The 15,608-nt window shown below is 43.8% G+C and overlaps 1 protein-coding gene across 1 annotated transcript in view; it reads right to left on the bottom strand.

Moving 5' to 3' along the window:
• Positions 1–3,314, bottom strand: part of LOC145396451 (uncharacterized) — a 487,788-nt gene extending 484,474 nt beyond the window's left edge. Inside the window, exon 1 of the mRNA XM_080269826.1 lies at positions 3,166–3,314. Coding sequence (XP_080125952.1) covers positions 3,166–3,250 — 85 coding nt within the window. The 5' untranslated portion in view covers positions 3,251–3,314. The remainder of the gene's footprint in view (positions 1–3,165) is intronic.
• Positions 3,315–15,608: the final 12,294 nt, after the last annotated feature.

Genomic DNA, 15,608 nt, shown 5'->3' with positions numbered 1-15,608 from the left:
TGTCAATGAGGCAAAGGGCTTGTTCTTCTATTAACCCCTTCAGGCTGATGACATACAAGGGGGTCCGTAAATAGCGCTTCACTAGAAACTACCCTTATGTGTTGTGGGGACGGCTCAGTCTGCTGGTGTGGGCGTAGGTGTGGCAATGGGAGTGGTAAATGAATAAATGATGCAGGAATGGGAGCGCTATATATGAACCACCCTGTATTTTTTATTTATTTTTATTCTTGTTGCCTCCAGACGATTTTATTCAACATAGGAACGATTTTTTTTACAGGAGGGGTTAATGAAGGCCATCCAACCCCTTCCAGTTCGAAAAGTCTCTCCTAAGCAGAATAAAATCGTCTGAAGGTAGCAATAATAATAATAATAATAAAATCGTCTGAAGGTAGCAATAATAATAATAATAAAATCGTCATGGGACTGAAAGGAGTTAATTTTGACATTTACCTTCAGGTGTAGTTGGTTCTTAATTGTGACAAGCATGCAAGGTCGCAGGTCGAAGTGCGTGTGTGTGTGTGTGTGTGTGTGTGTGTGTGTGTGTGTGTGTGTGTGTGTGTGTGTGTGTGTGTGTTGCTGTTGTTGTGGCTCCAGGTTCATCTCAGTGTGAACCCCAGTGGACTGCAGGCTTAAATTACCCTTTTCCCGCAGTCCACCATCTTCCTTTGGGGGATAAGAAAGTAGGTGAGGGACGTTTGTGAAACCAGGTAGCCACACCACCCGGCTTAATGGGCGCCACCACACGAAGGCGTCCCTCTCCAGCACCACGTCATCGGGGGGAGAGGGTTAACCGCAGAGGGCAGTCCGCCATTAACCCCTCCTCGCCCGAGTCGGCAGGTGGGTGGAAATAGTGTGTCTGTTATTTGTGAATGCTTAATTTGCATAGGAACACCGTAAGAGACCAGAATACTGTGATCCCGTCGACCCACTTTTCACCTCGCCGAAGCTCTTCTCCCCTTTCCACCCTTTTTTAGTTTCCTTCTCCCTCTCTTACCTTCCTTCCTCCTCCCATTTCGCCCTTCTTCCCCACTACTCCCTCTCTTACCTACACTCCATCACGTTCCCCTCATCCCTCACCTTTCCTCCTCCCTCGTCCACCCTCCTATTCCCCTCTCCCTCCATCACCTCCCCTTACCTTCCCCCTTAGCCTGCCTCTCTCCCTTCCTCACCTTCCCCCTTCCTCTCCCTCACATTACCCCTTTCTCACTTCCCCTCTCCTTCACATCGCCATCCTCCTTCCCCTCCACCTTACAAATCCCTTTCTCTCTCTTCACCTCCTCTCCCTTCCTCACTTTCCCCTTCTCACCGTCCCCCTCCCTCACTTCCTCCTCCCCCCTCACCTTTCCCCTTTCCCCAAACGCTTCCTTTTTACCTCCCAAACTCTTCCCTTCCCTCGCTAACCATCAGGGATCGAAAAATTTTGAGGAAAGACGAAAACCGAGGGAAAAGAAAACAGGGAAGAAAGGACAACTAAACACACACACACACACACACACACACACACACACACACACACACACACACACACACACCTTCTAAACCTTTTTCTTGTCTCTTCGTTCCTGACTTTCTTCTTTTTATTTCCTTTCTTCATTCACTCCTTCTTTACTGTTTTCCATTTTCTTCCTGTTTACCTTTCAACTTTCCTTTTTTCTTCCTACTTCTCCTGCTTTTAGTTCCTGGTCTTCCTGCTGTTCGTTTAGTGTTTTTCTGCTTTCATTCCTCCTTTCCTTTCAGTCTTCCTTCCTTCTTTCATGCACTCCTTTGCCCTTTCTCTCACAGTTCTTCTTAACCTTTCCTTCTTCCTTCTTTTCTTCAATCCTGTCTTTTATCTTTTTCCTGCTATCCATCCTTATTTCTCGTTTTCCTTCCTTCTTTCTTTCGCTCCTTCCTTCAATCATTCCACGTCGCTTCCTTTTCCTCGTATCTCTTTTCTTCTTTAATTGTTACCTATTTCCTTCCTCCTTCCTTGCTTTCCTTCTTTTTAACCTTCTTCTTTGTTTCTCTCCCTCCCTCCCTCCCTCATTTCCCCTCCTGCATTCCTCTCTTCACTCCTTTCTCCTTTCTTTCTCCTTCACTCCCTCCTTCCTTCTCTTCCCTGCATTCCTCTTTTCCTACTTTTCTATTTGCTCTTCCTCTTTCACTCCCTCCCTCCATTCCTCAGCTGCATTCCTCCCTTCCTTCCCCTACCGTCCTACCTCCTCCATTCCTCCCCTCTTTCTCTTCCTCCCTTGTATTCCTCTCTTCATTCTTTCTTCTTTTCTTCTTCATTCTTTCTGTCCTTCCCTGCATTTCTATTCTCATTCCCTACTTTCCTCTGTTCATTTTCTCTTCTTCGTCCTTTCTTTTCTTTTCTTCATTTTTCCTCCACATGTTCCTACTTTTTTCTAATTTCTTCATCGTTTCCTTTCGTCTACATGGCTTTCCTCTCAATCTGTCATCTTATCCTCTTTTCTCTTCTTCCTTTTCTTTCCTCTTTTTCCTTTTCCTCCTTCTTCTTCCTCTTTTTTCATTTCCCCCCCTCTTTTTTCTTTTCCTCCCTATCTTCCTACTTTCCCATCTTCCTCTTTCCTTGTCTCCCTACTGTCTTTCCTCCCCCATCTCTACTTACCCATTTTCCTTTCAATATTCCTGTTTTACTTCTCCCCGTTTCCCCCCCCCCTCTCTTTCCATTCCTTCTTCCCCTTTCTCCCTCTTTTCCTCCTCCGCTTCCTTTCTACTCTCCTCTTTCCTTCTCCTTCGGTCTCTTCCTGTCTGTTATCAAGACTTTCTACTCCCCTTCCTACTTAACTGCTTTCTTTTCTTCTTCCCTCCTTACTTAATATCCTCTCTCTCTCTCTCTCTCTCTCTCTCTCTCTGCATTTCTTTCATTCTACATTCCTTTCTGCATTCTTTGTGCATTCCTCTCTTCCTCCTTTCCCATTTTCTTCCTCCTTCCTTCATCTTCCTTACATGCTTTCCCTTTTGCATCCTTCCCTGCATTCCTCTCTTCCTTTCCTTTTTCCTCATTTCCTCTGTTCTTTTTCCTTTCTTTAAGTCTTCTCTCCTTTCCTTGATCCTTTCCTTTCTCCTTCCTTTCCCTCCTCCCAACGTACCATCCATTCAGCATCCTTCCCTTCCATCCACCACACCTCTTCTCTTCCTTTTCTGTTTTTCTTCCCTTACCTTCTTCAGCAGCCAGTACGGAGCAGCAGGCGCCCCCAAGCAGCAGTAGCGGAAGCAGAAGATCCTGTAGGTGACCCCAATGCATGATGGTACAGGTAGTTAGGCAGTAGCGCTGATGATGATGATGATGATGATGATGATGGTGATGGTAGGTGTTGCGTCCCTTTGAGCTCTTCAGACAGACAACACTATCTAGTTCAGGAATAATCGGTCCTTAGGCAGTGGGGTTGATGATGAATGTTGTCCAGTGTTCCAAATAGTTTCAGATACACAACTTTTTTTTTTCTAAGTCCTTTACTCAATTTTTTTTTTTTACTTAAGGTGTTGATTGTTGTTGATTGTTCGCCAGATTTTCAGGTACGCAACATCTTCATTAATTTCTTTCCACCTTCTTACACGTTTTCTGGTTCTTGGAGATTCACCGTAAGTTTTTCTGGCATGAAGCACTTTTTTTCCAAGTTCTATCTTCTTTTCCTTTTTTTTTTTTCTTTTTTTATGCTGATAATTGCGTCAGAGTCCCCTTAAGACTTTCAAACTATCCAGAGTCCTTTTTCTTGGGTTCTTTTTCACTGTTTTCTCTAATTAACTTTTTTTTAACTGCTGTGTTTTCCAGCGTTTATACGTAACACTTTTTTCCTAAGTTATTTCCATTTTTTCAAACTCACGATTCTCTTTTTCTGATTGCATGTTTGTAATTTCGCCTTTCCTTTTTATTTTACCTTTTTAATCTATTACCTGGATTTTCCTTACTTCATATATATCGCTTTTTTTCTGATTGTCTAAGACCATTTTTATTTTCTTATTTTCTCTCCCCCTTATCTTAGTTTATCATTCCTTTTTTTGCTCAGTCTTTGAAGGGTGAGTTTATTTATTCTTCATCTTTTCTCTGTTGGTTCTTTTTTCGTTTCTGTCACACGAGGAAGGTTTTTATTTTTCATTTTATATTTTTTCCCTCCCGTGGTCGATCGGGTTCAGGGAGTTTATCTCTTGCAGTTTATTTTGCTAATTTTGCTGTTGCCGCTTCTCATACTAGGAGCGTTTGATGGGGGGTAGTTGGTTTTGATTTTCTTTCGTGTCTATTTCTATCTATGTATTTTTTTTGACGAACACTCATCAAGGTATATATATTAAGGCCAAGATTTCTAGATACGTACGTACACACACACATACACAAGGTCATATGGTTATTTAAAAAAGGCGAGTATAAAAATAGGAATGTTTTTTTTGTTTATAAGTTGCACTCTTTTAGAACTACGATATTCTCTTGTTTATAGAGGTGATCCATTATTGATTTCGCGAGGGGAGGGGGAGCTAAAACAAAAAATTATCTATTTTTGTGAGAGTTAAAACTGATACGGATAAAACTTCACTTCCACGTATTCATAATCTGGGCTTCACGAGAGATAAGCCCGATTTTTACCACATCGTATACAATAGCATCCATTTCGGGCTGAGATGAGAGTTGACTTTTTGTGGATGAGATGACACGTCTTGGATGAATAAAATCGTCTGGTAGAATATAGTAATTAAGTTTCTATCGTAGTAAAAGTGTTAATGGGGTTTTCTTTATAGCCTTAGAAAAGATTGTCACTTCATAGCTAAGCAAAATCGTCTGTAAATAGCCAAAGTAATGATAGTTTCTGTCGTCTTGAAAGGGTGAATGGGGCTACTTTTCCCTCCCTCGAAAAGATTAGACCACCTCACTGCTGAATAAAATCGTCTGCTGGTTGCCAAGATTTCTGTCGTAGCGATGAGTTAGGGGTTATATTATCAACCTATCATTCCACTTCTTCAGATGAACAAAATCGTCTGTTAGTTACCAGAAAAAATTACACAAGATTTCCGTCATTGCTACAGAAAAAGTGAGGTTTTTCTTCACCCCAATATGCCACCCATCAGCTCAGAAAAATCGTCTCCAGGCCACCAGGATAAGATAGTTCAAGGGGAAGGGGTTGATGAGCTGATAACAGATAAGGGAGCGAGGGAGACTATATTAATCCCCGGTGCGTGTGTGCGAATGAAGCCCATATTGGATTATCACAGCCCCTGGAGTTTTTACGAGACAGTTAAACCATCATCGATCAGGTGAGATTCCGGGTATTCATTCTCGAGGTTTTAGTGGGAGTGTTAGAGGGAGTGTGTGGGGTTTTGTTAGTCCCTTCTCCCTACGAAATAGTTAAACAGTTAAACTAATATTATCTAACTCACAAAGGAGAGCCAAAGACAGGTAAATCGATGCACAACACAGTGGATAAGCCTGACACACTTTCTCATAGTTTGAAGATGAGTGATTGCGGGAGTGTGTGTGGAATCTGCTGCTCCCTAGTAAACAGTCAAATCAGTTTTATGGAATGCATGAAGAGGAAGCAAGCATTCTTTCCGGTGTTTTTGTGGGAGTGTCTGCGGGACAGAGTAGGGACTGTCTTTTTACTCCCAACAAAACAGGTCAATCAGTGTAGTGGGAGTGTGTGGGATTTGGTACTCCCTACAACGAGGTCATTAAATTATTATCGAGTACAGAAGAGGGAGGAAAATGTTCGTTCTCGGTGTTATCAGGGATGTTCTAGGGAGTGCATGTTGGGGATTGTCTGTTCCTTACTCCCTACGAGACGGGGGATTCGCTAGTCCTTACTCCCTACGAGACAAGTGAACCAATATAATCAAATACACGAGAGGGATTCAGGTACCCATCACGAAGTCCTCAGCCGCGGGAGTGTCCGAGGGAGTATGTGTGGGGGATTCTGGTGCTCCCTTGTCCCCTCCCCTGCCAGGCCCTCCCCCCCTGAGCACACACTCTGCCGACGGTCTGGCTCCGGGACGGCCCCTGTCGGCTGGGGAGTGGGTGTGCACACGACCGCTGGCAAAGACACACTGGTGGCTGGTTCGTTGGTTGGCTGGACCACTGGCTCTCTCTCGCTCTCTCCCCTGTCCTCCCTCCCTCTTTACCTTACTTACCTTTCTGCCTACCTTTATCCCTTCCTACCTGCTTATCTTTCCCCCCTCTCTCTTTTCCTCCTTCCATCCCTTCCCTCTTCCCTACCTTCCTAGCTTTCTGTTTCTTGTTACCCTCTTCTTAACTGCTTGCTTCACCCTCCTTACCTTTCTTCCACCCTCCCTCCTTACCTTCTTCCTCCCTCCCTTTCACCCGCCTTACCTACCTACCTACCTTCTTACCTGCCTTTACTCTCATTCCTGCATACCTTTACCTTCCTTATTGCTTACGTTTCTCACTCATTCTCTCTCCTCCTCCCCCCTTGCTTGTCTGTCTTCCTACCTACCTTTACATCCCCTTCCTACCTGTTTACCTTTCTTCCTCCTTACCCTTCTTCTTCTTTTGCTTTCTCCTTTTCCCCCCTCTTCTTTCCTCCCTGCCTCTCTCCCTCCCCCCTTCCATACCTACCTGCTTTAGCTTCCCTTCTAATTGCTTACCTTTCTCTCTCTTTACTTTTCTCCCCAGCGCCTTCTCTCCCCTCCTCCCTCCTAACCTTCCTATCTTCCTACCTGCTTCTGCTGCCTTCCTACTTACTTCTCCCCTCTCCCTTCATCCCTCCTTACCTATATACCTTCCTACCTCAGTCCCTCCCCTACCTCCATACGTTTTCCTTATTTACCTTTATCCTCCTCCCTACCCACTTACCTTTCTCCCTCTGTACCTTCCTCCATCTTTCCTTCTCTCCCTTCTTCCCTCTTATCTTTTCCCCTTTCTTTCTCGCACTTCCTCCCTCATTCTTTTTATTTTTCCTCCCTCTTTGCCTTTCTCTCTTTCCTTTTCTTCCTTCCTCCCTCTTTCCTTCTCTCCCTTCTTCACTATTTCCCTCTCTCCTTTCCTTCCTCTTTCCTTATCTCCAGTCCTTCCTCCTTCCTTATCTCCCCCTCTCTTTACTTACCTTTATGTGTACGTATCTTTATCCCTTCTTACCTGATTGCTTTTTTTTTTTTCTTTATCTTCCTTCTTCTCTCTCTCTCTCTCTCTCTCTCTCTCTCTCTCTCTCTCTCTCCCTCTCTCTCTCTTCGTACTTTTCTTGACTCTCTCCCTCTAACCTGCCTGCATAACTTTAACCTCATCCCTCCTACCTACCTCTCTCCCTTCCTCCCTCCCTCCCTTCGTACCAACTTACCTGCCTACTTACCTACCTACCTACCCACTACCTATTTTCCACCCTCCCTCCCTCTCTTCCTCCTTACCTACCTGCCTACCTATCTACCTTCCCACCTAGATACCTGTCTACCTGTTTCTTTCCTCCTCACCTACCAACCTACTTTCCAACCCACTTACCTCTATACGTCCTTCTCCCCTCCCCCCCTTTCTTACCTAAATAGCTATGTACTGTATCTGTCTCTCCCCTCCCTTCTTCCTCCCTCCTTCCCTCCCCTCCCTCCCTCTTTCGCATTTACTTAACTCTCTTTCTAGCCTCTCCTTTTATTCTCGTCTTCCTTTTCACTTTAGCCTCTCCCTCCTTCCCTCTATCCCTCTCTCCTCTTCCTTCATTCCTACATTCCTCCCTCCCACTATTCATGCCCCTTCCTCTTTCTCACCTTTCCTTCCCTTCCTTCTCTCTGCACTTTACCCTTTCCCTCTCTCCCTCCTCCTTTTTCCATATTTCCAGTCCTAGATTCCTCTCGTCTCTACCTTCCTTCCTCTCTCCTCAACCTTCCCTCCGTCTTTTCCTCCCAGCATCAGCCTCCTTCTCTTTCATTCCTACCTCTCCCTGCCTCCCTCTCTCCTGCAGCCTGCCTCTCTCCCTTACTTCCTTGGCACACTTACCTCCCCCTCTCTGTCCTTCTCTTTCCTTCTTCCTCCTCTTTTCCCTTCCCTCTTCATTCTCCCTCTTTCCCCCCTTTCCCTCTATCGTTTTAACCTCTCTTCTTTCTCATCCCATTCCTACTCTTTTTTTTAATACCTTTCTTTTGTTCCTTCTCTTTTCCTTCCCTCTTCTCCCTCTCCTCTTTTATCTCCCTCCCTTTTTCTCGTTCCTTTCTCCTCTTCCCCTTTTTCCCCTCCCCTCCCTCCCTCCCTCCTCGCCTACTTCGTACCCTCCTTCCTTCTTTCCGTCTTCCGTGCATACTTTCCTCGCATCTCACCTTCCCTCTCCCCCTCCCTCCCCCTCCTTCTCTCTCTCTCTCTCTCTCTCTCTCTCTCTCTCTCTCTCTCTCTCCACATTCCTCCACCCTTCCATCTCTCACCGCCACCCACCTCTCCTCTCTCCCTAAAATTCTCCCCCTCCCCCTTCATCACTCTCCCCCTCTCTTTCTACCCCACCTTCTCATACCCTCCCTATCTCTCCCTCCCTTATCCTCCCTTTCTCCCCTTCCCCAGTATCTTTCTCCTTCATCTTTCCTCCTCTCCCTTCCCCTATCACTCCCCCCCCTAACCCTTTCCTGCTCTCTCTCTCTCCTTCCTCCTTCCCTTCCTCGTCCTCTCCCTCTCTCTGCCTCATCCTCGCCCTCTCTCCCTTCCACTTTCATCCTCCCTCACTCTCCTCCCCAAAGTCGTCATCAAACCATCTCTCCTACCCCCTATCCCTCACCCTTACCCATCCTCTCCTCCCTTCCCTCATCATCTCCCTTCTTCCTTTGCTCTCTCTTCCCCTCTCTTCTCTTTCTCCCTTCCCTCTCTCCCACTCTCTCCTCCCCCTTTCTCCCACTCCCCCCTCTCTCCCCTACCCCCCATTTGGTTCACACAGGCGCACCGCCCCACCCATCGCCCGCGGCCTCTCACACCCTCTTTAATACATGCAGGTGTGTAGTGCAGGTGTGTAATGCAGGTGTGTAATTCAGGTGTGTATTGCAGGTGTGTAATATATGTGTGTAGAGCAGGTGTGTATTGAAGGTGTGTATTGCAGGTGTGTAAAGTAGGTGTGCAGTGCAGGTGTGTAATGCAGGTGTGTTATGTAGGCGTGTAGAGGTGTGTAATGCAAGTGTGTAATGCAGGTGTGTAATGTAGGTGTGCAGTGCAGTTGTGTAATGCAGGTGTGTAGTGTAGGTGTGTAGTGCAGGTGTGCAGTGCAGGTGTGTAGTGCAGGTGTGTAATGTTGGTGTGTAGTGCAGGTGTGCAGTGCAGGTGTGTAATGCAGGTATGTAGTGCAGGTGCGTAATGTAGGTGTGCAGTGCAGGTGTGTAATGCAGGTGTGTAGTGCAGGTGTGCAATGCAGGTGTGTAGTGCAGGTATGTAATGTAGGTGTGTAATGCAGGTGTGCAATGCAGGTGTGTAATGCAGGTGTGTAATGTAGATGTGTAATGCAAGTATGTAGTGCAGGTGTGTAGTGCAGACATGTGATGCAAATGTGTGATGCAGGTGTGTATTTAAGGTGTGCAGTGCAACTGTGCAATGCAGATGTGTAATGCAGGTGTGTAATATTGGTGTGAAGTGCAGGCTTGTAACTGAGAGGGTGTGTAATGTGGCAGGTGTGTAATGGAGGTATGTAATGCAGCAGCTGTGTGATGCAGGTGTGTAATACAGGTGTGTGATATAGGTGTGTACGTAGGTTTGCTGTGAAAGTGTGTGATGCAGAGTTTTACTGAATGTGTGCAATGTAGGTGTGTAATGCAGGTGTGTAGGGCAGGTATATAATGCAGGAGTGGGACAAGTGTGAGACAAGTATATGGCAGGTGTGTGGCAGATGTGGGATAGGTGTAAAGCATGCGTGTTATAATTATAGGACAGGTGTGGGTTAGATATGGGACAATTATAGAACAAATGTTGGATAACTATAGGGCAGGTGTGGGTCAGATGTGGAACAGTTATAGACCAGGCGTGGAACAGGTGTGTGGCAGATGTGAGATACGTCTTGGGGAGATGGAAGACACGTGTAAGGAAAATGTGAGACAGGTATGGAGCAGTTGTGGAGCAGGTGTGGGGCAGGCGAGGGGCAGGTGTTTACATTAACAGAACAGGTGTGGGACTGGTGTGGGACTGGTCAGGGACAGTCATACAACAGGCTTGGGGTAGGTGTAGGATATATATGGGACAGTTATGGGGGAAAGTGTGGGATAAGTATGGGACATGGTGTGGGACAGATGTTAGGCGAATTGTGGGCAGATGCTAGACAGGTGTAAGACAGCTGTGGACATTCAATGGGCAGGTGTGAGACAAGTGTGGTACAGGTGTGAGACAGGGGTGGGTAAGATGTGGGAAAGGTATGGGGCAGGTGTGAGGTAATTACAGGACAGGTGTGGGACAGGTGTGTGACAATTATAAGACAGGTGTGGGACAGGTGTATGGTCTGAACAGATGTTGTGTAATTTTCATCGTCGTTTTAACTGACTCGTCTGTGACATGAATCTGGCTTAATCACTTCAAAGGTTGAATTGGTGTTTATTACTCTTATAAATAACCTAAAACCTTGTAGCTTTACGTATATATATATATATATATATATATATATATATATATATATATATATATTTCTTTATGTATTTATTTATTTACATTTATATATAATAAATTGTCATCCCTCATATAGCTACTATGAATTTCACAACTAAAAGAGTGTGAACAGCAATGTAGAAAAATAAGAAAGAAAAAGGATCTTTGATAGTGCCAAGCTTTCTTAAAGAGTTATTTACCTTAGGAATTGTGCTCTTTTTAAGATAACTTGGCCAAAAATTATCACTTTCCTAACTTTAGCGGTGTGGTAGTAGCAATGATGTGATATGAAAAGGTGTAAAACATAACACTACCTCTTTTCCCACTAAGGTATGTTAAATAATACAAGCTGCAAAATGAAGAAGGTCTGAGCGAAATTAAAATGACAGAAATATTGGGTAAAATCAATTTCAGTTACGAGGTCAGGTGTGTGTGTGTGTGTGTGTGTGTGTGTGTGTGTGTGTGTGTGTGTGTGTGTGTGTGTGTGTGTGTGTGTGTGTGTGTGTGTGTGTGTGTCTTTGCAGGTGTGTATTTAATTAACAGGTGTAGCTGGGTAGGTGTAGAATCCCAGTTGAGCAGGTGTGGAGGATTTAATTAACTTGAAGCGACCTTAATAGCAATATACATAAATACAGAGAGAGAGAGAGAGAGAGAGAGAGAGAGAGAGAGAGAGAGAGAGCATTTAAACTTACGGATGTGCAATGGCTTTACGTGGAATAATTGTGTGTGTGTGTGTGTGTGTGTGTGTGTGTGTGTGTGTGTGTGTGTGTGTGTGTGTGCTAGAGAGAGAGAGAGAGAGAGAGAGAGAAACAATTTAAATTACTGGATGTGTAAGGACTTTACGTAGTATAATTTACTTGTGTGAGAGAGAGAGAGAGAGAGAGAGAGAGAGAGAGAGAGAGAGAGAGAGAGCATATAAACTTACGGATGTATAACGGCTTTACATGGAATAACTGTGTGTGTGTGTGTGTGTGTGTGTGTGTGAGAGAGAGAGAGAGAGAGAGAGAGAGAGAGAGAGAGAGAGAGAGAGAGAGAGAGAGAGAGAGAGAGAGAGAGAGACCATTTAAATTATTGGATGTGTAGGGACTTTACGTAGAATAATTTACCTGAGAGAGAGAGAGAGAGAGAGAGAGAGATGGTTTTAGAACAGTGTCACATTCTGGGGGAAAAAGAAAAACTTGATTCAATTTTTGGCAACCCATCTAACGAAACAAAACGGGATGGGGTATTTTGCGTTTTTCTTGGATGTGTGTGTGTGTGTGTGTGTGTGTGTGTGTGTGTGTGTGTGTGTGTGTGTGTGTGTGTGTGTGTGTGTGTGTGTGTGTGTGTGTGTGAGGAAGTAAAATCATTGTTTCCATGTGTGTGTTTTTGTCTGTATTTTTGTATGAGAGAGAGAGAGAGAGAGAGAGAGTAGGTACTAACACCGTCCGTGCTAAAGGGGTACTGATGTTGCCTCTCTTGCACAGTCTGTAGTTTTTCTTTTTCCTATAGTTTTCTTGTTTTTCTTTAGTCTTGTTTTTTACTCTCTCTCTCTCTCTCTCTCTCTCTCTCTCTCTCTCATTTCATTCAATTCTATTTTCCTTTTTTTCCAGCTTACATTTTCATTGTTCTTACTCTCGTTTGTATTCATATTTAACTTTCAATTCTTATAATTCTTTTCCTATTCTTCCTTATCTTAGTCCCAATTTTCCTATTTCTATTCCTCTTTTATGTTATTTTCTATCAATATCTATTCTTCTTTGTCTTCCTCTTTTCATTCCTCTTCTTCTTCTCCATAATTGCCTCCACCTCTCTCTCTCTCTCTCTCTCGCTCTCTCCATTACAGTACTCTCATTGTACTATTATATTGTCCTGGCGCTCTCTAATTTACTTACCATTACCGCCACAATCACCGTCACTGTCATTACCCCCGCCTCCACCATCACCACACTTACCACCATCGCTGCTAGTCTCGTTCCCTGTCACCACCATCATCACCACACTTACCACAATCACTATGTCACCACCACAGTCACAACAATTACCATGAATTTTTGTTATCACCTTCAGCACCATAATCATTTTTACCCCTACCATCCAAACCACTATTACCACCATCCTTATCACTGTCATCACCATCACCAGACCATCAACACAATCGCTCTCATAGTAATCACCATCTCTACTGTCATTACCAGTTACCACCATCGTTACCACAATCACAATCACTTCCTTTTTCATCAATACGACAATCAACACAATTTTTATTCCTGTAATTAGTATCGCTTCCACCTTCACTATCGCAATCACTGTAGTCACCTTCAGTCACCACCATCGCTACCACATTTACTACCACCGTCTCCCGCTGCCTCTACCACAATCGTACCACCGTCACCACATCTCCACTATAATCAGTGCCAATATCATGAACATCTTTACCACAATCGCTACCATCGTCACCACCATCGCTGCCACAATCACCGTCACTGTTACTACCATCGTTATCACCATTACACTTATCACCACAATTGCCTCCAACATCACTACTGACTCAACCACAGTCTTCATCATCATTGTCACCACCAACACCATCACTACCATTTTTACCACAATACTCTCGCCACCACCGCTACCCCTAACGCCATAACTACCAGTCTCACCACCAACATTACCAACACAGCCACTACTTCCACCACAATCACCACCATCAGCTCTGTCATCACCAGCTCTCTGTTATCATCACCTGGGCACCACCATTACCATCTTCACCACTATCCCTACGGCCAGAATTATTACTGTTATCAGCACTATGCCAGGCAGTTAACAGACCGATAACAGAAAAACAGAGAACAAAGATAGAAAAGCCAATAACAGACAGAACTTCCAGAATACCGACAAGAAATAAAGAAAACAGGCAAAACTAATAAGTATACAAAACGGAGCACATCGGAGAGTGCAAGACCCGCGCCCACCGACTGGTATAATGGCCGAATATTTAACTTTTCCCTGTGCCCCTGACCTTTGACGGATTACTAAAAAAAAAAATCAAATTACTTCATTCTTGCCTAACCCTTAACCCTTCCATTAAATAAGATCAAAACCGTTTGAGTAACATAGCTTAGTGGCCTTGCATTTTGACTTTTCCCTGTTATCTTGACCTTTGAATGACTGTTCTCAAAACTTATCTTTGTTTTAACCTGACCTCTTCCAGATAGGTTACATCGGATAAAAACTGGTTACGCCGACCTCTCCGTATAACCTTGACCTTTGGTCTATTGTTTTAAAAAAACAGTAGGTCACCCTCTTGGGTGATCCTCATGTCATCTACCAAATTTGATCCAAATTGGGTCATAATTGTGCTAGTTAATTTGATCACAGACAGACAGATGGATCAGGTTTTGATTCTGAGCTGCAACCAAGATCATTGACTGATCATTCTCAAAACAGAATCCTTTAGTTCGTTTGACCTTTAACATTTCAATTAAGTTTGGTTCAAATCAGATCAAAACTGAACTGACCTTGCCCTGTGACCTTAGACTTTGACTTTTCCCTGTGACCTTGTCTTTCAACGTATTGTTCTGCAAATCGAATTCTTTTATTCTTACCTTACCCTTAACTTTTCCACAAAGTTTGGTCTAAATCGGATTAAAAATGTTTAAGCTGACCTTGCCCTGTGACGTTGACCTTTGACCTATTGTTCCAGAAATAAAATAAAATACGTTTGCTCCTTGGTTAACCCTCAAGTTGGACTTTTTCCTTTTCAAGCACACACATAGGTTGAAGTTTGGCCTTGACCCGTGAGCTTGACTTTTGACTGATTGCTCTGAAAACCGAATACCTTCTTTCTTGTCTTATCCTCAACCCTTCCCCCAAGTTTGGTGAGAATGGATATAAACTGTTTAAGTTCATATTCCTGGGCCAAACTCTGAATAAGCCTTATGATCTGTTGTTCCCAAAAGCATTATGTATACTCCTTGGCTGACCCTCAAACCTTCCATCATATTATGTTGACATTGGGAAGAAAAATGTTTGCTATTTTGTTGTTATACACATATGAACAGACGCGTGTGTACCTCAATTAGAATATTACATCCGCACTCATTTCGCAAGCGCCGGTGTAAAAATCAACACTAGGCACGTACGCAGACAAACACGCTTTCCCCCCCATATTTACAAACGCTGGGTTAATGACACGGAATTACTGTTAATGCGGCCATCGCTTCAATTTCCCCTTATTAACTACTCTGTCCGAAATGTGCAGTAAAATCACCATAAACCCATTAGAACTGTTTTAATTCCCTCACAAATTACCGGTGTTATAATTAGTACTTTCGCTACCACAATCGACCCCTATCAGTGCGCTTACCAATATTACCACTGGGAAAAATAATATTGCTTTCATCATTTGTATAATTGGTTTGCTTTCATCTAATAGAACCAGGCCGCTCCGACCACTCAGATACTAAGTTTGGGTGTCGTGAAGTTCTATGAGTCTCCTTGGTTACTAGTTAAATTTAGCCTCCATTCTGACTACACCTGACCATCAACGAAGCTAAAAAAGTCCAAGGGTCTGTCTCAAGGTTGGAACACACACGTTATAGGCGGAGGGCTTATATTTATTTATTTATTTATTTTTTGCAGCTTATTTAATTTAGCTCATGTCCAGAATTAAATAGTGCTACGGTTTAACATCTTTTCCACAGAACTTCTTCGTGACTAGCAGCATCTTCCTCTGTTAATCTCTGGTTATGTTCAAGATGGGGAGATGGAAATTTTAAGCCAGTTTAAAGTAAACAGAGTACGGTCACCCTCATTACATCTGCCTAAGTTTCATTTGGCTCTACTTGACCTAACCATCATTACCACAATTACCACCACAATACCTACCACCATTACCAACAATAAATCACTGTAGCCATTAACTTCACAATCACAACCATCACTATACCTAACAGTATTACCAGCCACCATCACTGCATCTATGAGCATAACCACAATCACTGCATGTCACTATAACCACAATCACTGCATCTATCACTATAACCACAATCACTGCATCTATCACTATAACCACAATCGCTGCATCTATCACTATAAC

Source organism: Coenobita brevimanus, chromosome 38 (genome assembly GCF_032717465.1).
Source record: "Coenobita brevimanus isolate Jiangsu-jjx chromosome 38, ASM3271746v2, whole genome shotgun sequence".
Taxonomy (NCBI): domain Eukaryota; kingdom Metazoa; phylum Arthropoda; class Malacostraca; order Decapoda; family Coenobitidae; genus Coenobita; species Coenobita brevimanus.
The sequence above is the reverse complement of the archived record's forward strand: the minus strand, read 5'-3'. Positions and strand labels throughout refer to the sequence as shown.